At 30.8% G+C, this 27,271-nt stretch overlaps 1 protein-coding gene across 2 annotated transcripts in view; it reads left to right on the top strand.

The window, feature by feature from the left end:
- The first annotated feature begins 3,517 nt into the window (after positions 1 to 3,517).
- The window catches only part of LOC140434704 (protein-associating with the carboxyl-terminal domain of ezrin), a 35,929-nt gene continuing 12,175 nt past the window's right edge, over positions 3,518 to 27,271 (top strand). Inside the window, exons 1-4 of one of the 2 annotated variants that reach the window (XM_072523154.1) lie at positions 3,518 to 3,896; positions 7,047 to 7,500; positions 13,202 to 13,531; positions 19,506 to 19,690. In XM_072523154.1, coding sequence (XP_072379255.1) covers positions 3,702 to 3,896; positions 7,047 to 7,500; positions 13,202 to 13,531; positions 19,506 to 19,690 — 1,164 coding nt within the window. In that variant the 5' untranslated portion in view covers positions 3,518 to 3,701. The remainder of the gene's footprint in view (positions 3,897 to 7,046; positions 7,501 to 13,201; positions 13,532 to 19,505; positions 19,691 to 27,271) is intronic. The other variant, XM_072523155.1, reaches the window with a different exon arrangement.

Here is a 27,271-nt window from a genome sequence, read left to right as displayed (position 1 = left end):
TAAACTCCACATTTTAAAATTAGTTACAATCTTACATAGTTCCATAAGATGGTGGCAGACCAAACTTATGTTTTTTTAAATGGAACACCCTGTATTTTATTTTAAATTTGAAATCTGCTTCACTTCCACATCACAACAATGTAAAGTTTTATTATGTTGTACCAGGTATTTAAAAAGTTATAACCAATATTATCTGAAAATCGTATCAAGTTTTACTCCCAGTATAATTAAAAATGAATATAGGAACATTGATCTATTGCAACCATAGTTTTTTAATAATTGTTAAAAATTATAAAACATATTCGTTTTTATAATATTCGTTAAATCAAATACAGGGTAAGTCAAAATGCAAGTACATTATTTTCTTGATAATTTTAAATATAACATCCTGTATTATATTATTATATTATATCATTATCGAAAAGTACTAATATCGTACTTCAAATTTTATAAAGTACCTAAAGTTATCCGTTTTCTAGATATTTTTATTTTTCCATCAAAGTACTAATTTGGTAGATATTTTAACGTTTACCAATAATTATTGTGAGTTGGCCACAATTGATTTGTCAGAAACTGACAGTTTGACATTATTGTTTATTAATTCAGTAACGAAATAACGACACATAAAAGAAAACAATTTATTTGAAATAAAATTTATAAAAAATAACCGACGAAAAATTAAAAAAATAATAACAACATATAGAAAAATAAAAAACAACAGTAATTTTAACTTATCTTACTTAAATAAGGTGTTCAAAATGACCTCCCAAAACATCTATGCATACTTGAAAGGGGTCATTGAAAGAGTTGCTTACATTACCTACTAAGCATTTGTAAAGAAATATTTTGAAATGCAATTCGGATTCTATTTTTCATAATATCCCTTCTTGTTAGAGGTATTTTATATACTTCGTTCTTAACGTAACCCCAAAAAAATGAGTCCATTTTATTGAATTCTGGTGACCTTGGGGTCACCTTACCAGTGCGGTTAAATCGATTTTTCAATGTTTCAAATGTATCTTGTCTAGGTTGCAGCCTATCTGGAAACCGTTCTTGATAAGTTCTAGCTGAAAGTAATGAATTTTTATTGCATTCCCCCAATATCCAGATCATATCTACCATTTCATCAATAGTAAAATTCATTATTGCTAATTCATATTGAATTAATTACTGAATTACTAAATAATAATTGTTGCTAATTTACGGTGTACCCCAATACTGAATTAATAAATAATAATGTCAAACTGTCAGTTTCTGACAAATCAATCATGGCCGACTCAAAATAATTATTAGTAAACGTTAAAATATCTACCAAATTAATACTTTGATAGAAAAATAAAAATATCTAGAAAACTAATAACTTTAGGTATAGGGAGTACTTTATAAAATTTGAAGTATGATATTAGTACTTTTCGATAGTGATATAAAATACAGGGTGTTCTTTTTAAAAATTACCAAGAAAATAATGTACTTGCATTTTGACTTACACTGTATTTGATTTAACGAATATTATAAAAATGAATATGTTTTAAAATTTTTAACAATTATTAAAAAACTACGGCTGCAATAGATCAATGTTACTATACTCCTTTTTAATTATACAGGGAGTTAAACTTAATACGATTTTCAGGTAATATTGGTTATAACTTTTTAAATCCCCGGTATAACATAAAAAAACTTTACATTCTTGTGATGTGGAAGTAAAGCAGATTTCAAATTTAAAATAAAATACAGTGTGTTCCGTTTAAAAAAAACAAAAGTTTGGTCTGCCACCATCTTATGGAACACCCTGTAAGATTGTAACTAATTTTAAAATTTGGAGTTTAAAGCTGCCTAAAATTTTTGTTAATACCTTTTTTTTGTAATGTTTACTATAACAGATCTACTAAGCTTCCTTGCACTAATCAATCACCCTGTATATATATATATATATATATATATATATATATATATATATATATATATATATATATATATATACATTAACAATTATTTTAAAATGATATTCCCAATATTACTGAGTTGTCATTCGATAACATGAAACTAACTCTAACTTAAAAATAATAATAATAAAATAATAAAGAATAGAAATTAGAAAAATTATTTTAATTAATATTTCCAAAGCAATGCTATTTTTAGAAACAATTGAATACGACAATTTGTTGTTTTCATAAAATCTATTATAAATAAATTATTTACAATTTTATTAAAGAGGTATAAATTAATTATAAATATTTATGTTTTTAAATTAAAATTATCTCAAATATTACAATAAAAATTAAAAAAAAAAATTGAAGCAAATAAGATAGTGTATTTAACAATTTACTTATTGAAATAATGCATATTCGTAATGTACACAAACAGTACATACAAATTAAAAAAAGGAACGTCGAAATCCATAAATAAGAACCAGGGACACAGCTAACAGCTCCTTCCCCCTCCCTTCGGCTCCCGTGAGTTTCGAAGCCAGCCGATTTTAAGAACCACATTTTGAAGCTTTGTGGACGATTTTATTAAAGGGCAATCTTTTTAGAATTTGGCACGTTAAAACTATAAAGTATGGTCTTTTAAATAACGCTAATTAGATTTATTAATTGTTATAAACAAAGCTGCTATGAATAAAATAAAAAAAGAGGCTAACTTTGTCACAAATTATTTTAGGACAAATTTTTTTCTTTTGAAATTGTAAAAAAATTCAGGCTTCTTAAATATAAAAAAATAATATTCTTGCACTCAATGGTTAAAAAGTTATTCTAATTGTTTATAAGCAAAAATCGACATGTTCTTGCAAAATTATTTTGCAATATTTAAAATTAATTTTCTTAATTTTTTTTGAATGTTAATAATAGAACAAGTCTTCTTCTTCCAGAAACTATCATTACAATTACTAAAACTATATAATTTTCTGACTTATATTGTTGCAAAAAAAATTAATTTGGGATAAACAAACAAAATAACTTTTAAACTATTTGACTGATCACTTGGAAATTTTATCCATATTTTAAGCACTACAAGGCACAGCATTCCATGAAATATAAATGTTATAAGTTTATTTTCAAAAAGTTATTAACATTTATAAACAACCGAAATTTTTGACTTATTTTGCAACTTTCCAAGCAACAAATAAGGATAGAAACATTTAGAAAACGGCATTTTGAAGGTTTTTATATGACTTATAAGTTTCTTCTCTTGTAAAATTTGTTTAAATGCTTTACTTTTTGCTGATTGACGAAAAAAGCAAAAATTTTCCGTTTTTTGACCTTAATTTGTTAATAACTAATTAAGTCCAAAAAATCGACTGCACGAAACATATATACATTTTTGTTACAGAGGTCCATACTACTCAAAACAACTGTCGTTTGCCTGGCCGGACGAGTGTCATGAAAAAATGCTTATTTCCCTGGGCTAGTTGGTTAGGCGGAAGAGGCAACCGTAGTATGTCTACAAACCGTGTGGACGAAGGACATAGCCCAAAAAGGAATAAGAAGATGAAGAAAGCAATAGTACATAACCTAACATTCTCTTTTTATTTAATAAACGTCATAAAAACAACTTGATAACAAAACAGACTTCACAATAATGTCCCATTAAAACAGAAAATGACATTCTCATAAATAAATATTTTAGTTTATAATAGTATAAATTCGTAATATATCAAAACTTAATAACTTATAACTAAATAATAGTAATCAATATAAAACATGGGCAATGAGCAATCTACTATACCAGGTATAGATATTAGGGAAAAAGCGGTAGAAGTTTGTGATTTTTGGGCGCAGCATTCAGCAGCAATTTTTAATCAAGAAAGCAGTTCACATTTAACTGTATTTATTGGAGAATTATTTATAAACTCTACGTTATGGACGTCACAAACTCCTCTACAAAAAAATGCAAAGGTAAAACTTTATTTAATGGTAAATCCATAGTAATTTCAGTAACAATCAAAAATACAAATAGCTGTTTGTGCAATTTTGATATATAGTTTGGAGTAAAGGTTTTGATTTGAATTGCCTGTCAGGGACTAACAACTTTTTTTTTTAAGAATACTTTATTTTAATGTACTACATATAGAAAAAATATGAAATGGGTTTTTTATTTTTTTCCATTTTTTGACTATAACATGGGTATTACTCTCATGTGCAATCATATTTCCTTTTGGAAGTTTTGCTGTGGTAACTGGTTTAGGATTGAATTTTCATTTTTTTTTTCTTAGAGTTCCTAAGAAAAGTTTAAGAGTTTCTTAGAGTTCCTCTAACAAAATTGGTTTTGTAACATAACACAATACATTACACATAAGAATTTTTTCAGAAAATAAGCCAGGATACCATCAGGCCCTACACATAATCGATTTTTACAGTTGGCAATAGCATCATACACTTCAGTTGTTGTAAATGTCATGGAACTCAAACAAATTGAACTATCAAAACTAAAAGAATGTAAAGTATCTGGTTGTTCATCCAAGTAGAGTGATGTGTAACATTGCAAAAATATTGGCAGAGTCTCTGACATTTAAGCCAACCCTGTCATTATAGACCATTTTAGATGGTAAAATATACCCATTTCTTTTGCTTTTAATGTAAGACCAAAAGATTTTGGATTATCAGAAATGTTGTTTTGTTATATTTAATACCATTTCAGACAGTCTGATTTATTGTTTCACTCTCCATCAAATTGGTTATAACTTTGTTTATACCCTGTATAACATAATAAAACTTTATACTGTTGTGATGGGGAAGCGAAGGAGATTTCAAATATAAAATAAAATACAAGGTATTCCATTAAAAAAAAACATAAGTTGGGCTGCCACTACATTATCGAATACCCTGTAACATTCTAACTAATTTTGTTGAACTGAATTTTGTAATTAACTGTTTTTTTTTAAATTTTATTTCCTTTCCTTTCCTTTCTTTATTATGAATCTACTACATAATTATTACCCAAAAGATATAACGAAGCATTGAGAACTTGCTATAACTAACATAGATAAAAATCAATATGCATTTTTGCTCCAAATTAGAAACGGTTATTTATTTGAACAGCATACTATAGTATTTAGTAATCGGATAAATCTAGAATGCAACGAAATATTCACAAATACAGGGTGTCCAGAAACTCTCCTGACAAACGAAAACTGCAGATTCCTCAGATAGTTTTAAGATGGTTTAACTCAATTCACCTAATCTGAAAATGCTTCCTAAGGGAGCTAGAGCTCTTTGAAGATGGCGCCTTGTAAGTAGCTTTTTTTATAACTCTAGAACCCTTCTATTTAGAAAAATGAAAACTGGTACAATTATTTATCCTCTTTAAGGATAGTCATATGTGTGAATCGATTCCATTTATTGCGAATTTCTAGTACTGTTAATAGGCACCTGTTTTGGGTAGGTCATTATCATCTTTGGCTCTACAACCCTGTGTGGGTCTTGGCCTGTTCAAGAATGTTTCTCCATTCCCTCCTATCTTTCGCCCTGGCTTTCCAATTTCTGACCCTTAGATTCCTCAAGTCATCTTCGACTTGAGTTTTAAATCTAGATCTTGGCCTGCCTCTCTTCCTGGTTCCTACTGGCTCTTGATATAATATGTCTTTGGGGGTCTCCAGTGTGCATTCTTTCAAGGTGTCCTAGCCACCTTAGTCTATTAACTTTAATAGACCGGACGATGTTGCATTTTTCATAGCATTGATCTGACTCAAAATTGTAGCGCCTGCGCCATATCCTGCTTTCTTGTACTCATTCATATATGTGCCTAAGTATTCTTCTTTCAAAGCGGCCTAACACTTATTCGTCGCTTTTTACCATAGTCCATGTCTCTGACGCGTATGTCAGGACAGGTTTAATAAGAGTTTCATATAATAGTATCTTGGTTTTTCTGCTAATTACTAAAATATACTCTTACTTTAAGTCTGTAGGATACACTGTTTTCTAGAAAAAACGATTTGAAAATTTTTTAAGCAGGAAAATCTTGTAACATATCTTGTACCTTTGTAAAATTAAGGGATATACATTTTCGTTGTATAAGATATTTCTTGCGGAAAATTTTGAAATTGTGGGATACATGACAGATAGTCTTCGAACGCTAATTTCCAAATTTTACTAAACTTCTATTAAAGTGACATCTTGATGTGCGGTTACATCAACATGTCATCCTCTTTCATTATTTTTTGGGAAAACTGAACCTGTTTCTCTTAATCGTTGATAATGAGCTGTAAATATTGAGTGAGTAGGATCACGATTTGGAAATTTCTGGATTTTCCTCAACTTCCATTAAAATAACATCTTCATAATGTGCTGCTGTTACATAATCATGTCATTCTCTTTCATTATTTTTTGGGAAAACTGAACCTGTTTCTCTTAATCGTTTAATTTTTCATTTCATTTCATTTTTGTTGAATTGAAATTATTGTGTTTGAATGCCACAAAGTAAAAAGTAAAAGAGAAACTTCACAAACTGACAAGAGTTTGACAATGAAAAACATAGGTTATAGTTCTGTTGACAGTTCAAAGCCTACTAGAGCAAAAAATATTAATTTAACTTTCATGAAGAAAAACAAAAAATTTTTAAATTGATTTTTCTCGAAAACGGTGTATCCTACCGACTCAAAGTAACAGTAACTTTTAGTACTAGAATATCTGAAAATATAATAATCTAGTATCACAAATGCTTAAACGTTACCGACAAGAAAGTTATGCGTTAAAATACCAGTTGACCTACCCAAAACGGACTCCTATGAACGGTACTAGAAATTCGCAATTAATGGAATCGATTCAACACTGGAGGATAAATAATCGTACCAGTTTTTATTTTTCTAAATTGAAGCGTTCTGGGGTTATTAAAGGTGCCATCTTCAAAGAGCTCTAGCTCCCTTAGGATGATTTTCGAACGTTTATGTTTTAACTGTAACATACTAAGTATATACTATCAAACTTAAAATTAAATACTAAGTAACTAAAAAAATCTAAGTAGGTGTAAGTTTTTCTTAAATGTCTTATGTCAATGGTAAAAAATATGTGTTATTATACTACTAAAAATTTTGTTTAATATTTTTTTAGCATTTGATGATATACAGGCATCCCTGCATTGTAAAATATGTATCTTCTTGGCATAAAAACTCAAAGTATTATCTGGCTGTTGAAGAAATAACACCATTGTCTCGGGAAATTTCAAAGCTAAGTGGTCTTCAAATTTCAGTGGGATTACATTCCATTCTAAAAGCTCTTAATTTTTTGCACAGTCATGCCGAAGTATCTCACAATAATGTGTGCATATCTTCAATATATGTATCCAAAGAGGGAAATTGGAAATTGGGTGGAATGGAATTTTTATGCAAATATAAAGATTTGACCGTGGATTATTTAAACAAATCTAAGTCTAGTAGGTACAGTAAATCAATTGACCCAAATGAGGAACAACTCTTCCAGATGAATTCGACTAGGAAAGATTTTATTGATATCTATGCATTTGGAGTGTTAGCATCTGATCTATTAAAAACTTCTAAAGATGAAAGTAAGTAGCAATTATTTATACTAGTAAATTGATGGTTTATGAAATCTAGCATTGTAACTGTATTTTGGTTGATGTCATTAATTTGGTTGGGATCTTTATTTTTGCATAAATTATTTTTTTATTTACAGTTTTTGAATTTATGCTTTTATAAAATCTCATGTAATATTAACTTAGTTCTATTGTATATAGATAATCTTTGGTCTTATGATTTTAACTGATAAGTAAATGTACAAATCTTAAAACGTGAGAAAAATCTTCAACAGATTGACCGTTCGAAAAAGATGAAACTCAATAATACACACACACACACACACCACACAGATGTATACATATTTATCATAAAGAAAACCCCGTCCACTCCATCAATCAATCAAAATCCTACTGTCAAAAATGTTCGAGCCATCCCCCGGCGATAATCCCCGCGCCGATCCACACACCAATCTCCACCCAAGCCACGTTACATCCCGTATAAATGACTCTTCCTCTATTCCCAGTACCAGTATATAAATATATATATATATATATATATATATATATATATATATATATATATATATATATATATATATATGTTTTGGATGGGTTGGAGTCAATAAAAAGAGCTATTAGGTAACTATTTTTTATCTCGAGCTTTCAATTGTGTTTACAATCATTTTCAAGAGCTGCTAAAAAATACAAAATATCTTACAAAGTGGAACTAGAAAAACAAAATTATATTAACTCACCAAATAAAATTAGTTTTGTTAATAAATTTATGCTGCTAAACATATTTCAAAAAACTGTTCTAAAAGTTTTCCTATTTAATAAATGTTTCTCTTAAAGTTTATAATATGATTTTGAAAAACTTTTTTAACACAAAAACAATTGAAATTATAAATACGTTAGAATAGCAACCAATTACAAATAAGCCTCAACGCCATGATTGTCAACTCAAAATTTTCATTTTTGACAATTATATTGTCAAAAACTAAAATTTTGTTTAAAAATTCTTTTTTATTTAGTAATAAAAAAGAAGATTTATTCATCATTGATAGATGCCTGAAAAAATGTAACAAGTATATGGAAAATTAAAATGTGATATTTTACTGGTTTTATAAATAAACTATAGAGCAATAATATAATTATAAATTTTGCTTAGATTTTGAATTTCTGACCTTTTGTTTAAATTATTATCACTTCTGCTAATACAAACCATTTCTAAAAAAGTCCTATTGAATTTATTACATTCATTACAAACAATTTTAATCAAAATCCTTAATATGGTCTTTGTCAATTACATGCTCTTCTAAAGCACAACATGGTTTTTTAATTCTACAATCACTTTTGTGGGAAATAATGCGATTTGGCAGATTTCTTCCGGTCTCACCAACATACTTAGCTTCACACTGAGTACAACTAATGCTGTATACTACATTTATTTTATCTATTTGTCTATAGGATACTTAGTTTTGGATAATAAAGATTAAATGGTTTTGATGTTCTTTGTTGCCATTTTTATATTGTCATTAATAATATATATATATATATATATATATATATATATATATATATATATATATATATATATAATATATAATGTTATGGACAAGAATGGAAACGGTCTAAGCGGGATCGGTTGGGGCGGGGGTCGATGAAGCAGCGGTCGCCATGTTGCCGGCATGATGACACCTTTGTCATTTGACCCCATGGTAAAGACATATTAGATCTCTTCCTCTCCCACCTGAATGAAATTCATCCCAGTATTCAATTCACGTTGGAAGTTGAGTCTAAAGCGTCTTTGTCATACCATGATGTTCTTATTCAGAAACACCCACCTCACAGTTGTTCCTATTCCGTGTATCAGAAACCCACCCATACAAACCGTTATTTCAAAGCGTAGTCACATAATCACCCTGCCCAACTCAATTCAGTTATCAACACTCTTGTTTCTCGTCCCATAAGACTTAGCGACGACAATCACAGATCATCCGAAATCAATTCAACAAGGCAAACACTCTTACAAAACGGCTACCACAAAATGCAAATCAAATGTAGCATTCAAAAACATCTAAACCCCATTCAATCCAAAAAAGAAACCTTGCCGCCTGATCAACCCAAAATCTTTCTGCTTTCAATCAAAGGTGTCACTGACAAGATCAATACAACTCTTATCCCTCTATACATCAAAGCCATATTTACTACTAACTTACTAAGTTGTCCAATCTCGTCAGATCCGTAAAAGACCAAATCCCCAATGAAGACCATGGTGTCTACGAGATACCTTGTTCCAGTTGCCCACTTACATATATACGACAGACAAACCGACGAATCCACAGCCGTATTTACGAACATTTTATATCTGTAAAACACTCCGATACTATTTCAGCCCTAGTCCAACATTATATTCAGACAAATCACAAAATAGATTTCGAAAAAGCAAAAACCATCGCTCCTATCCGCTCCTTAAAATCGAGAATTATTCGTGAAGCCATCGAAATTAAAAAACGCCCTAACAGCTTAAACACGGGGATGACGCTAAAAGAGTGCGGGCTACATGGCGACCGCTGCTTCAGCGACCCCCCACACCAACCGATCTCGCTCAGACCGTTTCAGCGCATACCGTTTCCGTACATACTGAGAGTATTTAAGGAATTTACACAGGGTAAGACCGGTCGTCACTCGATACTGAGGAGTAGGCAGATTGAGACCTCAATGCCGTTTGACGGTTTTTGTATTTCTACAGAACAAGATACTGGTACGTCACTAGTAAAGGTAGTAGGCAGCTTAAGACCCCGAACTCGAACGGAACCATATCCCTCTGGATCAAATATTACTTGATAAAATGTTATTATAAATGTTTGTTCAATTGTTCAATGTTTTTTTAATTTTTACAGTTTCATTTATTTATATATTATTCTTATCAAAATCAGGAAATAGGCATAACTTTATATGACTATATATAGACTCGGGCGGATCTATTTTGAGGTCGTTGTGAGAGGTGGCATTCTATTTTTTTCGGAAAAACTTGTGTGAGAACTTCAGTAATAATAATCGACTTTCCCTTTCTCTCAAATAGGTCGGAAATATTAATAAAAAAATTAAAAGATTTAAAAATGATTTAAGACTTTTTTTTCTACTTTCCTTGCTTATAACTAAAAAGATTCATTTTGGAGCAAAGTCGTAATGAAATAAAATAGTGATAATTAAATTTACTGTAAGACACAACTGTTTAAAAATGTTTTAACTTAATACCCTTGCTGCAAACTAGAAAAAAGACAAAAAATACGGAAAACAAGCCTGTTATTATTAACTGTTTTTAACCACTTAGATTGCAATTAGGACCTTCATAATTCGCCCAGAAAATTTTTATATCATAAAACAGTCAACCAAATTTCCACCAAAATCCATTCAATAAATTTCGCATAATAATTTTGAAATCTAAATTAAAAAAAAATTAAATTTTGTAAAATCTTGCGCCACAAAAACTAAACCATATAGAAATTTGCCAATTTTTTTACATATAAAAGAGCACTTCACCTATAAAACGCACTTTGTAGAATTGAAATCGGATTATTTGGGCGGCATCAGCAATTTTTTTAAATTGTAAATAATTTTTTGGCCTATAAACAAGTAGAATATCGGTTCCTGAGATAAAACCGTCAAAGTTGGTCAACATTTGTGACGAAGTTATAAAACACATGATGGTAATCTTTGAACCATTACCTTTCTTTTTCGCAAATCTTCAATAAAAAATTTTAAATCTTTATTTTTAAACTACTTTTAAAAATATTTATGACATAATATAATTACAAAACTATTGCCTGTTAAAAATACAAAAAAAACTAGGTTGAAAAAAATTTAATTGGAAAGTTCAAAATCAGTATACGTAAAAAAATGCATTTTCTGGGCTACCAGTGAAGCAATATTCTTTTTTTAATCCGATGTAACTCGAATAGAGAAACCTAAACAATACTATACCAAACCTCCAAAAGTGCTCTAATTTTGTTATAAATAAATAAATAAATTCGTTTATAACAAAATAAAATAAAATATATTTTCCTGTTTCCTTTTTTTTTTTTTTTTAAACTTGTCTTTTAACGCTCTAAATAAAATATTCTCATTTGAAAGCTATATAAGTATTTAAACAATCTTTGTTTATATAAATAAAATAAAAAAAATTAAGTAAGTTTTTTATGATACATTAATAAAAATGAACTTCACCATAATATATTTTTTATTAATAGACATATTTAAAATTAAATTAAAAATTATTATTTATTTCATATAGAAAGTACCTCTTTTTTCCAAATTTTCGGATAATAATTATTCGTCTAGGCGTGCTTTCTTGCAATGTGGACTGGAAGGATCTTCTATTACTAGAATCTTCATCTTGAAGTTGAAAAATTACTTCCCAAATTTTCATCATGTAATTTTAAATCAAATTCCAGGCGGGGATAACTTTGACTATATTATGATTCCACTACAGTCTATAAAATTATTATGCTAAATATGAATGTTGGAGAGATTAGTGTAAAGGGTATTTTAATGTATTTTCACTAAAAATTTTTCATAAATCTTCCAATATTTTAGACCTTAATGATACACCATGATTTGATTGCATTTTTGTAGTTAATATCCAGTTATCATCCTAGCCTGGATATGCTTTAAAAAATCGTTTTTATTTTTTTTGGATATTGTTCTTGGTCCAATTTAATCATTGTTTCTTCACCATAGTAAATATAATGCATTGCTGTCAGTTTTCGGTTTATTGTGATTTTTCTTTGAATATGTGGAACCCTAATTTATTTTCTTCGATTAAATGAGATCCTCATCACTTACCTGCTCTGATTATAATCTTGTGTGTAGTTACAATTATTGCTACCCCCTGTGAACATTATATCTTTGACCTCTACTTTTAGGTACTAAATTAGACTTTACGTTGTAAATTTTTTTATCTCCACAGAGTTCCATCAAATAACCTAGAGGGCACTATTTTTCGGCAGAAAAAATAAGAAGTTTTGAAGAAAATTTTGAAAGATCTCGCTTATATTAGCTTTATTTATGATTTTTATAATGGAATAATGAAGTTTGGTACTTGCTTTATAAAGTAAGCAAGCAAAACGATTGCTTCTATGCCAAAACAATCACAAAAAAGATACCTATCTCGGGGAATTAAATTGGGTTGATTGCCTTTGAGAAACATATTTCTCAACAAGTACCAAAATTGTAATAACACAAAGAAAAAGTATTTATTTTATGAATAAATCTAATTCTGATCTAAAAATACACTTGTATAAGTAAAAATGATTATTTTTCGACCAGGATTATCTTACTTGAAACCACTCTCACAAAATTACATATAATTATCACGGGAAACAACAGAAATTTCAAACATCGTTTACATTTTTTTTTGTCCCGTTTGTTTCACCTAGCGGACAACACGCGCAAAAAAAATGAGTTTAAAAAAACTTGTCTAAACTAAACTAAAAACTAAAAAATTGGTTTCACTTATTGTCCTCCAGTTCTACATCTAGTTTACTATTACATCTATGGTTATCCCACTTTATAGCTGTGTAATCGCCGACTTTTCAAAATTATTCTGTCTTTTATAAATTTATCATTAGGTGTACCTATTTATTGAATACAAACAAAGGCATTGTTTAAATGTGGTTTATATCTTATATTTTTATATGGTTTTTTATTTCATTCTATTAACTTTTAGGTGATATGGACTCATTGGAAAACTTTCTTGGATTTTGTAAAAATGAATTACTGAATACAGATTTCTCGAAGAGGCCGACATTTAAATCAATATTAGACCAAGAATTCTTCAATAACGATTTTATTACAATAAATTCGTTTCTCTTAGAACTTCCTGTTAAAAATGATAATGAAAAATTAAATTTCTTTCAAAATCTGAAACACAAGTTGTTTAAATTTGAGGAAGAAATAGTTGCCTCGCAGCTGAGTGGATTGTTGTTGTCACGATTGGTTTTATTAAATAAAACAGCTCAAACAAGTTTACTTCCATTTTTGTTAACACCTCAAACAGGTATGTATGTATATAATATATTGTTGTTGTATCACCAAAAACTAACACGCAATAGTGTTCAAAATATTCTGTTTATTTGCTATCACTTTGGTTGTTAATGTTGGTGTTGTGTTTAATAAATTAAATCCTTTGGCGTTCTCCGAGTCCGATTTGTCCCTCTTTTTGAAGAGAGGTATTAGGATGCTTGTGGTATTCTGCTTTGTTCTATTATTTTTTGTATTACTTTTAATGGTTGTTTGATCAGATCTGGCTCTCAGTACTTTAGGAGTTCATTCTTTATTCTATTTTTTCTGTATTTTCTATTTTTTAATTTCCTTGGTGCTTCCTTTACCTCTCCCTCCTCAATGTTTATTTCTTCGTTTGTCGTCACTTCTGGTGTTGGTGGTTTATTATCGTCACCTTTAGCAAATAGTAATCGAAAGTAGTCTGTCCATGTTTCCTCCGGAATGTGTTTCGTTTTTATTAGTTCGTTCATCTCAATTCATTTAGAAGGACGTAATTGCAGATTAAAACATAGTTAATTCTGAACAAATTTTTATAATAACAATTTTTAATATTGTGAAAAATAAACGTACTTTGCGCATGCGCGAAATTCATATTTTTTGACATACCTCGTATAAAATTGATAAAACTTTATATCTGCTGGTTGAATCTTAGGTTTTAGACCATGCAGAGCTTTTTATAAACAATATTTATTTTGTAAAATTGATAATAAAGGAGTTATCATATTTGTAATAAATAAAAATGATGGGTAGGTATCAGTAATTTGGGAAAAATTTTCATTTTTTTTTTCAATTAGAAGGATGTAATTGTCTATTAAAACATTTTTTTTTTAGTTCCAAACAACTTTTGTTAATACCAATTTTGGATATTGTGAAATATAAAGGTACTTTACTCTTGAGCTAAATTAATATTTTCTGACATACCTCGTATAGTATTGATAAAATTTGATATCTGATGCCTGTATCTTAGGTTTTAGACCATGCAGAACTTTTTATGAATATGTAATATAATCATAAAACTTTTTTCGTAAAATTAATAATAAAAATGTTTCCCATATGTGTCCAACTTAAGTAGACACGCTGCATATTATTCAAATGAACTAAAAACCTTTGGAGCGCTGTAACTCAAATAAATAATTTTTAAGTCTTGTAGCAACGGGAACTTCTGATCAACATGAACAAAGCTGTCTCTCTACACAGTTTTAGCCAATTTGTGACCACAATTTTAGCGTGACACGTAACATGGCAGTGACATAGCACGGGCACGGCACTAGCATGGCAGGTAGCGCACACCAAAGTAGCATGATATTAAAAGGACTAGTAGCATGCTACTATCAGTAGCATAATATTTAAATTCAAAATATCGCCCTCTGAGGATGAAGTTATGCTAACGCTTTTAAACGTCAATAATATGAACAAAACTCCTCCGCAACGTCAGTTTTGGGTACACCCTTATTGGAAAGAGATGAAAGGGCATAGTAAATTTATTGTATTTAAAGAATTAAAATATTCCGGACTTGTGTTGTCATAGATACCTGGAAATTTCTCAATTAATGAGACAAAACGAATATTAAATTCTGGACTGTCTTCCATATTTAAATTGTTTAACAAACACACATGCAAAATGCAAGTAGCACGTGGCAAAAAGTAGAACAAGCTCTATTTTTAACGCCGTAGAGTAGCAAGCTGCATGACGCCACTGTCACTCTCATTTTGGTGTGCGCTGAATCATTCGTTTGCATTGGTTACATTTTAAGTAACATGCTAGACGCCCGCTACTTGCTACTTGCCAATTGCCATGCCAGTTTGGTGGGCGCTCTCCCTAACATAAAAAAAGTGCCGGGGTCCTTTGTGTTGTTTTATATTCTCAGGGAAGATGTTAATAATATTTATTAATTTGACCATATAAACTAAATTTTAATTGGCTGTTCTTTATGGATATTTTTCATTTTATTCTTTAAAAATGCTGACGTGTGGCTTATTGTTTACAAAAGTGATTATGCTAGATGATAAGAATAGAAACTAAATTCGATTTCAATATCTAGAACAAATAATCTGATATCAAGATTAAAACCTGATCATAATCAGAAATAAGCATAAGATAAACTATTATAATAGTCACCGTAACTCTAGTTTTCAATGTACCCAGAGGCGACAATCTGCTGCAAATGGGATCGATAATTTGCTCACAGTAACTCTAAACACTATTCGGCAAAACATTTATATTTATTAACAAAAATAAGGGTTATATGGGCGCGCAGAAACTATTGTCGGAGATTCTAGGGATTTCCGTAATGGCTCAGCGAGTGCTGAGTCGCTGGGGCTTCTACCCTTCAGGTCTGTCTCACGTTTCAATATATTCCTGTTCGAGGGTTTAGTTAATTATGGTGAAGTTTGGTCGCGCGAATTTTAAAAGTACACTCTCTATCATATGGATTGTTCACATATGGACGATCCATAAATGGGCACATGTCAACATTTCGCTACACTTATGAAGTAGGGTAGGTTATAGGCCATGGTTTTTTTAATCCCAATAAATTTACAATCTGTACCAACGATACAATAAGTAAATAATTTGACAACTAACTAACAAACAATTAAGGAACAATCCACTGGTATGTTCCTTTTTATTCTAAGCAATCTTATTAAACTAAAACTGATATTTTAACGAAGGGATTGGTATTCACTACACTTCACTTCACTCTAGTATCTGTTAGTTAGATCATTAGGAACAAAGTGTTTCAGCCTGCGTCTGGCAATTGGATCGGTCATTAATTTCGCTGCTAAGAGGTTTGGGTGTCTGCGTAAGCTTAGGGCATAGTTTTTTGAATAACTACTAATTTCAGCTTTAACCACCATCATTTTGAGGTCTTTCGCATACGTAACACTTTGGACTGGATTCTTTCTAATATTTCGATGTTGAACTTAGAAGATGAACCCCAGAGTTGTATTCCATAACTCCAGACAGGCTTTATGGTTATCTTGTATATTAGGAGCCTATTTTCCAGTGACAATGTTGATTTATGCCCCATGAGCCAGTATGTTCTGCTGAGCGTAAGTCCCAGTTGCTTCTTTTTTGTGAAGATATGTTTTTTCCATATAAGCTACCTAGGTATGCACCTTTTGTCCAGGTGCATACCTAGATATTTGGCATCTTCTTTTTAGGGAAGTTGCTGATTGTTAAGGATTACTGGTGGGCAGTTGTATCTGTCTTTGTGAACGTAACATGCACCGACTTACTTTCATTTACTTTGATGCGCCATTTCTTTAGCCATTGCTGGATATAGCTGCCATTTGCCAATGGTTTCTTTCACTTTATTAATTTTAAAGTTTGCAAGTGGGAGTACAAGCTGGAATGTACTTTCCAGAAGCTTATAAATATCATGGTCTTCCGACGGTTCAGCTTCAAGGAGTGCGGTTAAAAAACGTTAGCTAAGTAGTTAGCAAACGTTTCGGCCTTTTGCTGGTTAGTTATGGCCCAGTTACCATTTTCTGTATGTTGGGGAATTAAGAGTTGGGTTCTATTAATTTTTTTTGTAGCCTTCCATAACTAGTATTCTGTTGACTCGATCGCCGTTAGGTTTTTAAGATAGTTGTTAATGCCCAAATTCTTGTGATTGTTATGAGTTTTTTTTTTCAGTTTCATCGTTGCTCTGTTAAGTATTACTTTATCTCGTGGTGACCTTGTTCTTTGTCAGATTTTCCCAAGTCTCCTTTTGTTATGTGTGTTGGTAATTCATGATTATTGTAATACATATTTTTTCTTTAATTAGGTGTAGATTGCCGTGCAGCTATATGAACTGAACGGGTGAAATGTTGAGTCGATTTGGGAACTAGTTTTAGTGGGATATTTAGTTGCAGTTTTTCGTCTAAGATGTTTCCAGTTAGTATAGTTATTACTGAGAAACATTGGATTATCTCTTATAAATGCTTCAGAGTTTACCATTATTAGAACGGGGGAGTGGTCGGGAGATAAGTCAGAACATGGCTTTGCAGACAAAAGTATTTTTGGGATGTTTTTGGTAACACAAAAATCGAGCAGATCAGGCATTTTGTTTCTGTCAGTAGGCCGATACGTAGGCTCTCCAGTGGACAGGTGGTTAAGGTTATTTTTTTTTGCATAGCTCTGAGGAGCTGTCTGCCTTTAAGGTTTATAATCCTAGATCCCTAAAAGATGTGTCTGGAATTATAGTCACTCCGGTAAGAAATCTGGTACAAAATTGTTGAAATATTCTTCAAACTCATCACAACTTATACTGTGGCGTGGGGGACAGTATACCGCAGAGATCGTCATGCTCAATGTCAGTCCGTCATGCGATCTTGCATGCCAGTCTTTTATTTTTATGCTGGTGGCGTGTAAGTAGTTTTTCTGTATTTATTGAGTTCATAAGGTTTGATTGTTTGTCTTAGTATGATAGCTTCCACCGTGGGCCGTACCGTCCGGGTGTTGAGGGTCATATATTATGTAATTGGGAATTTTAATTTGGGTTCTAGTAGTGAAATGTGTCTCCGTTATAAGTATTATGTATATACTGTGGTTAATATTAAAAGCCTTTAATTCCACTTTGTATTGTGATAGGCCCTTAGCGTTCCATATTGCTATCTTAAAAAACTTAAATTATTTAACCAGTTTTTTTATGACGGTAGTTATCAGGTTGAGCATTGTGGACATCTGCTCTGATAAAGTTTTTAACATGTTTTTTAGTTCTGAAAAGTCGTTTGTTATGTTTAATGTCTGTGGACCTTCTTGATACGACATACTATTAAGGGGTTCCTGGTGTGTACTTTTTACAACGTTGATGTAATTTGTTGAACCTTGGAGATTCGATTGATGGGATTGTCTTATCGGTTGAGTAACATTCGCTTTTTCTCGGAGTGGGGGATATTTGTTCATCAGTAGATCCTTGTGACGGGACAACCTTTATAATTGGCAGGGTGGTTGCCCTTACATAGGTTACCATTTCACCTTCTTTGATCTTTTCTTCCCGGGGACCTTGTTAGTTCCATGGTCACTAGTACATTTGACACATCGTGGTATTAGAAAGCAATGGTTTTTGGTGTGTCCATATCTTTGACATCTAGCTCACGGGGTATTTCCCTTCTCGGTTTTGGCGCTTCGATGTTAATTTTCTGATTTAAAAGAAAATCGATGACATGTTTTTGTTATTGTCGTTCGGTTTTAAATCATGAAAAACCTGTGTAGTGGAGTTCTGTTTTTAAAGTGTTTAAAGTTCTATATATTTTCTACCTCGTGTTATAGTTTTTTTAATTCAGTTTTTATGTCGTTAACGTCGACTAAGTAGTGCATGTTTGTTCGTTCTTCTTTTAGTTTAAATGTATTAAATTCTGTGTTCTTTTCTATTATGCTTTTGTAATGACCGTATAACTTCCTGAGTTATTTCGTTAAGCTTTGACCTGGTCGAAATTTAATACTTTTATTTTATAACTGTCTGGTTAGTTCCTTCTGCTTTCTCATCTTTGGATATGAGTGCTTTCTTTTCAATTAATCTCTAACTCTTACCTAATGCATCGTACCTATTGGAGATAGTGGGGGTAGATGGGTTTAGCCAGTAGTCTTGAATCTTGAGTCTATTTGTTTTGAGTGCCTATTATCCGAACTAGTTCTACTCATTTTTTATGATTTGCTACGGTCTGTCACTGATCATTTGGATTTGTCTGGGTTTGCGAAACTGTAATATTACTACTACTTACTAGTAGTGGAATAGTTGAGGTTGGGACATTTCTGTTTGATCTTTGTCTGTATTGAAAGATTAGAAATGTAAGATCGTTAAGGTTATTAATAGTAACTTATTAGATATAGTTCATATATATTTTTATTATTTTAAGAACTAAATATCTTGTGAATATACTACAAGCGACTTGCGCCTATCCGAGGCGGAGTTAGTCCCAAGTAAAAAATTAACAAATTTATATTTTAAAGCTAACACATTTTTAAGTAATGTTGGTTTAAGGTGATGAAAATGAAGAAAAGTCAACATTGTTTTCTGAAAACACATTTAAGAAGTATCTGTGTCCTAAATTGTTGGAGATTTTCAAGGTTCGAGATGTTGAAATTCGTTTATTATTGTTAACGTTTTTTCCAAAGTATATGCACACTTTTAGCCATGAAGACCTACAGAATCGGATTTTACCAGAGGTAACGTATTGAAAATCATGTATAACATTTGCACCCAATTTAACAAAGTATGCTTAAAGTTCATATTTCTTCCAGTCGTAACATTTCTTTTATCTTCCACTTCAAATATTTAAATATATTATCTTCGTACTATAATTGAGTATACACATTGTAGACATTAAATTCTGAAAAATGATAATTGAGTTTTAACGACAACACTGTTGCCAAATTGTGATTATAGATAATGTATCATCTTCTGTATTAGTAATTCACATACAGTCAAATAGTCATAAAATAAAAAGTATTTTTACAAAATTTATATTTTTGTCAGTATTCGAAACATAATTACGTGAAGCTTATTTAGCTTTTACAAATTACTACCGTATGCAGGAGTTATAGAAGAATTAAGTATTTTAATTTCACATGTATGTAAACAAAATTAACTTACGTATTATATGAGGCAATATTGACAAAGTAGTTCTACATCCACAAAAGTTCAAAATATTAACTATCGGCTCAAGAAAACTCGTCAGATAATGTAGAACTATTGCAATTACTGTTAATCACATTGATAATTAAGGTTTCATCGGAAACATCCACTCTAGTGTCTAGATCCCACATTCTGCTTTCTTCTTTTCTAGTACGTGTAATCTAATTTTTCCGTAGAAATAATAATAGTAATAGTAATGAATCAGAAATGGCATTCTACATAGTAGTCATTATATACGACGCGACGTCAAATTTTAGTTACGGTGTGACGCCGTGTACAATAAAAAAAAGTTAAGTACTTACTTAATAAACTTAGTATAATTATGTTCATTTTGGCTCTCTTTACTTAAACCTAGGAATTTCATCTGGATGCAAACAGTTTTTCAAATAATTTTTGAAAAAATTCTTCTCAAAATGAGCCCCACATAATTTGTAGTTGTCCAACTTATCAATTTTAGATTGTAGATCTTCTCGTCCACTTTTTAGCAACCATACGATAAAGCTCTGTAAGCACATAGATAAAATTAAAATACGAAACCAAAACCTATAACATGATATTTAGTAAACTATAATCTGAGGGCCTCCGCATACTATCAATTTTTAATCGTGCAACTATTTAGTTGTTTGTTAAAAAACTACTGCATCACATGGAGGCTCGCATACTATCGTCTAAATGGTTGCTCGACAGAATAGTCATAAAACCTTATCGATCACGTTTTGGCTAAAAAATCAAACAGTTGTCTGACGATCGTTATTCGAAAGAGTATTCGGATGTTAATTACCGAAAATACATCATAACAGTTCTTTACCTCTTCGTACGGAAACAAAAAAAGACGAACATTTTAATCCCCTATAACATTTCTTCCTTTTCACAAGAAAAATTAATTTCTGTAGCTGCCTGTATACCTTGAATCACAAAAATTTTTATTTAAAAAAATTCTTTATAAAAGATATATTAATATAAAAACCCTATCAGGCTACATCACAGAACGTTTTCGGGATGGCTATTTCATCATTATTGCTTTCTAGGTTTACATGTTTGAAGCCACTAAATATATGGGTAAAAACACTTTAAATATAGTTAGATTATAACACATAAGATAGATGTTTTATTTCTTTACTCAGTTTGGAGTACCAGAAACTGAATTGACTTCGAATTTTGACCATGATGAACGGCTTGTGGAATGCATATTTTAGATTCCCTTGCCGACCAATTCATCAATCTGTTTGCTTTGCAAATTGTAGAAAGCACAGTGGTAAAGATTTGAATTCAGTTTCGCCAGGTAAGGAATCTTATGATTTCTCTTGTTGATAGTTAGATTAATTTTAAATTACATTTTTGATGATAAAATACTAGGATGTTTAAGTTATCTAACTTAAACATCCTTTAACGCTTTGTATGGGATGTACACAGATTTTTCTTTTCCGTTTTTCATTATCTTCCATGTACAGTAATGCACAAGCAAGTACTCTTTTGTTATACAACATGATGACACACTGAAATCTCCTATGCAACTATCAACTGTATGCGCACCCTACATAACTAAATAGTTTAGTCGAAAACAAATCGCAATACCGTCACGATTCGACTAAACTGTTTGGTCGTGGATAAATCGATAGTATGCGGGGGCTCCACACTCATTATTTGATAATTCAATTTAAACTTCCTTAACTTAAACTACCATCTGTATTATATCCAGTATTTCTTACCTTGCCTTATCTTTGGGAAAATAAAAAAAACACTTCGCAATTATACACTTTGTTTTTGCAATTTTTTCCTGCACATACTATGTACGACATGCCCATCTTATCTAAACGCTAATAGACAAGGCGAAAAGCCCAGTTTCTTTAGGAAAAATATTCCCATATTTTTTACATAATCACTTACATGAGATACCCCAAAATAGGGTTCAAGGGGTCGCCCAAGCGAAAAGTTGTTCAAATTTTTTTAAACAATTTTTTTAAAACAAATGGTACAATAATTTTTTTCGGCCCGACAATTTTTTTTTGAATTTTCTGAATCCTTCTGAACTAAATAAGTTTCTTGTAATTTTTTTGTAAACTTAATCGTTTCTGATTTATAAATAATTTAAAACACAAAATTTCGATTTTCAATTCTCAAAAGTACAAGTAAAAAAACCTTTTATTTTTGAATTAACCAAGAACATTAATTTAAGTTCAAACCTTCCGATCAGTATTTTAGGCCTATTTCATTGGTTTTTAATCGTTAATGAAGTGCTTATGAAAGGACGGGCGCTAAGGCTGCGGTAGGTATAAGAGAGAGAAACAAGATCAAGGGCACAAATTTTTGCTGGTTTAAATTCACATTGTATTAATGAGCGCCCCCCCTGCCATACGCGTTTCATTGTCAATTAAAAAATAATGGTTTAATAGTTATTTATGTACCAAGGGTGTTTTTAAGATGATTACGCCCGAAGAGTAACAGAATCCAGCCAGAGGGCCTCTGGCCCGACGGATGGATGTTGCTCGAATTCAACACTAATGCCTTTTACTTTTGTTTTTGAGCCCTGAAAATCGTAATTTTGCGTTTTTCTGTTTTAAATGAGAGTTTAAAAACTAAAAGAGACCTATTTTGTTCAGAATGATCCGGTCCGGATTGAAAAAAAAATTTGTCCGGTCCGAAAAAATTGATTGTTACAATTTGTTTAAAAAAAATTGAACAACTTTTCTGGGCGACCTCTTCAACCTTATTATGGGGTATCTCATGAAAGTGATTATGCAAAACAACCTCATGGGAATATTTTTCCGAACGAACCAGAGCTTTTAGCCTTGTACACTTCCCGTCATATAAAACTGGTACACTTTTTTTCCCAATGTAAACCTGTGTTCATACTAGACACAATGGTTCGTGAATCAATTCGTTGTTGCCATCACATATAACGGAATTGCACTAAATCTAAATTAAAAAATAACGTTCAAAAATGCATAAAATTTTTAGATAGGTATTATTTTTATCATTAACAACCAAAAACCGTATCTAATAGATTAAATAACCAGAGGTAGGGTCGAGTTAATATCCAAAATGTTTGAAGGATCTAAACCTAGGGTATTGGCACAGGGAACATTGGAATGCATCTACTGTAATTTTATACCTCAATTACCTACCAAACACGAACTGTATTTTGTATCAATAAGTTTTGTAACAGGAAAACTACCAAGATTAATTTATTATTTATTACAAGAACGATAAAAAATGTGAAAAACTAACATTATACTTTATCCTATGTATTATAAACTATAAAATATTTGGGACGATAAAACGCTTTTCAAAACGTGACAGTTACAATCCAATATCTCACTGTAATGTTTTATTATAATAATTTAAAGTTATGTCTAGATTGATTCTATCATTATTTTTAAATTGAAATATTTTCATAAATTGTTATAAAACACAAATCAATGTATGGGTACTTAATTGAGATGATGGAAAATTACAAAATTAATATGAGAATTTTTTAGGATGCGTGTTTAAACAAATTTAATGTGACTGACTGATCGAGAATGCTCGATAATGTTTTAGTTTTTAGTATATTCAAAAATATACTATGTCACAAAACCCTGCTTTTAGCTGGTTTCATATAATATTTTCGTTGAACTGGCAACGGTGCCCTAGAAATTAGAATGACACATATGACAAGTTCAACGTACACAACTGAAAAAACACGATTTTTGATTATAAGAGTTGTACCAGTTTTTTATGACGCGAACGGTACACATATAATGCAAGGTGATGAAAACAGATAAAAATTACTACTACTACTATAAAAATACTACTTATTAACTAATCTATAAGTCATGACCTGCAATAGATTCACCCATATATAATACAGCAATAAAATAAATAATTTATATATATATATATATATATATATATATATATATATATATATATATATATATATATATATATATATACATCCTACTATCATTTTCGCATCGATACATTATGCTTTTACCATCACTTTAGCATCGTCTTGCAAAGTAGCATCTGTATATCGACGCTACTTTACAAGACCTTAATAACTTTTTTCCTGTACTTGTTACAAAAATTTTAACCATCTCATTGATTAGAGTGTTGATACCGTGTTGATATTTTAAAATATCCGCTTTCTCTTTTTATCCCTTACTGAGTTATACAAGTTTATTCCAGAAAATGTTTGAGTCTAAAATGATGGTACAGTGAAAATATTATATATATTTAGTTCAGGGTTTTACCGTTTACTCGCTGCCATTATATACATGAAAATGTATATCCCACTTTCATTATCAATCATTTTAGCATCAGAAATTTGGCGTCGCTGTTGAATATAATATTACCCATAACGAAATAGTAAATTTAAGAATATATATATATATATATATATATATATATATATATATATATATATTCATCCCCAAATCATTCTGGCATCATGTTTGGTTAAAAGTAACGGGTTATGATATATTGCAACTACCTATTATATCTTCGCTCCAATTGGTCCCGTCGCGACGTACAGCCCCTCAAATGATAGGATTTAACCAATAAAATACAATAAGACAGAAAAATCAAATATAGCAGCATGTCAAAAAGGCCTTAATTATATATCTTCGTTTCTATAAGTCCAATCGTGACGTACAGTATCTCAAATGACAGGATTTAACGAATTGAAAACAATGAAATAAAAAAATTAAATACAGCCATGTCAAAAGGGCCCTAGTCACGTATCTTCGGTCCTATTAGTCCAATCGTGACGTATAGTACCTCTAATGATAGGATTTAATATAAAGAATACAATGGGATAGAAAAATCAAATGCAGAACAATGTCAAAAGGGCCTTAGTTGTGTATCTTTAGTTCTATTAGTCCAATCATGACGTGCAGTACCTCAAATGAAAGGATTTAACAAATAAAATACAATGAGGTATAAAAATTAAATGGAGTAGCATGTCAAAATGGCCTTAGTTATGTATCTTCGGTCCTATTAGTCCAATCGTGACGTTTCGTACCTCAAATGATAGAATTAAACTAATAGAATACAATGAGATACAAAAATTAAATAGAGTAGCCTGGCAAAAGGACCTTAGTTATGTATCTTCGATCCTATTAGTCCAATTGTGACGTACAGTACCTCAAATGGTAACATTTAACCAATAGAATACTACGACGTAGAAATCAAATACATCAACACGTCAAAAGAACCTTAGGTATATATCTTTGCTCCTATATATGTTATGTCAAAAGAGCCTTAGTTGCGTATCTCCGGTGCTATAGGTCTAATCATCACATATGGAGCCTAAAATGATAGGATTTAACGGAGATAATAATATAGAGTGTAAACCATATTTCCTATGCTTTATGAAATAGAACCAGTTTATAATATTCCGGACGACGTAATAACACCTTATTTTAGAATATTGGTCGATGAATTAAAATCATTGTTCAAGAAACGAATTATTCATGTGCAGATGTTTTACTACAAAAACATGTAAAACCAAAATCTCGATTAAAAAAGTTGCAACCAGTTACTCTCGATGAAACTTAACCCCATTATTGATTTTACGAGTGATAAAATGGGTCGACAAAAGACCAGTTTTAATCCTTGCAACATTTAAACATAATAGTTGTATCTTGGTTTAATCAAATGAAGAGAAAAATTATACACAAGTACTAAAACCACAAACTATTCTCGATTATAACTTGGTGAAAAAGAGTGTTGATTTTAGTGATCAAGTGGCTTCTTACCAAAGCCTGCAAAATGCTGAAGTGGTACCGGAAAGTGGCAATGGAATTAATATTTAATACCGCAGTAGTTAATGCTTAGTTGGCAAATAATAGAAAACGTAAAAAAAGCGACAACCTATCCTTGAGTTCAGACTGGAGTTCGCGAAGGCATTTACAAATAAAGAAATGTTGTAACCCTCACGACCAGTTACACCCAAAAATACCATTTAAGGCAAAGCGATGTAGATAATACAAAGAGAAGAAAGTGTACAAGATGTTACAAAGTTTTAAGAAGAAACCTGACTAGTAGAAAGGCCGATAGAAAAGTTAAAAAAGTTAAAACATACTCTGAAGAATGTGATTGCAAAACTGAAATATATCTAGTGTGCTTCAATGAAGCACATTAAAAAACAATTTTACTTATACAGGAACTATTATTGAGTAAAAACGTATTGTGCCTCAAGTGGCCTTATAGTATTGGAAGTCGTAAGTTGATAGTTTCCAGTAGAACGTTTTTATTGTTAATTACCTCCGTAAAAGTGAGTTATAGTATTTATAAAGAAATGGATGTAAATAATATGCCTTCGACATCTAAAAAAGCTAGATGTGAAGATAAACGTAGATTGACCACTGCTGAATTACAATCATTGTTAGAAGCATCTGGCGAGGACCATGTAGATTAAATAAATTGTGGAAGTGACTCTGACGAAATACTTGCACAAAGTCGTTCAGAAAAATCGAGGATTGCGTTTTGGAAAGAGACAACACAAACAGAATTTAAGACTTTTTTCGGGCTTATGTTCCATATGGGAACAATTAAGATGAACCGTCTGCATGACTACTGAAAAAGTATGGGTAACTTCTAATAGTGTTGACTTGACTACACAGTTGTTCATAGCCCATATGAAGAAATAACCGAATCCTCACTTGTCAAAGAAACTAAAAAAACGTTAAGTGGTCTAAAAACGAAAAAGTAAAAAAATTTAATAATATGTTAAAAGTTTTTTTAATATACCCTAAAACTGAAAGCGCAAAGAATCGATTGCAAGTTACAAAATACTTGTAGAGTCATACGAGTTTGGACAAGTACAGTTGTTTAAATAATCGCTTTCTGTGATAAACAAATTGAATAAATTGTAAAATATTTTTTGATCTGCTTGATATTTAGCACACTTTAATAACTCATCAATTGCCATGATTTCAAGTAGCTATATTACCTGTCGTTAGTCAAAAAACAAAGTAATTAACATTTATAAATTACTACAAACATAATATCTTAGAGTTTATGGTTTTTTGGAATTATCTCAATTATTTATGTATTTAAATTTGGTATTTCTCTACATAGAAAACTTTTTATGGTCTACAACTTTTATTTAAATTATTTTTCTTTAG

This window comes from Diabrotica undecimpunctata, chromosome 2 (assembly GCF_040954645.1).
Source record: "Diabrotica undecimpunctata isolate CICGRU chromosome 2, icDiaUnde3, whole genome shotgun sequence".
NCBI lineage: Eukaryota > Metazoa > Arthropoda > Insecta > Coleoptera > Chrysomelidae > Diabrotica > Diabrotica undecimpunctata.
The sequence above is the reverse complement of the archived record's forward strand: the minus strand, read 5'-3'. Positions and strand labels throughout refer to the sequence as shown.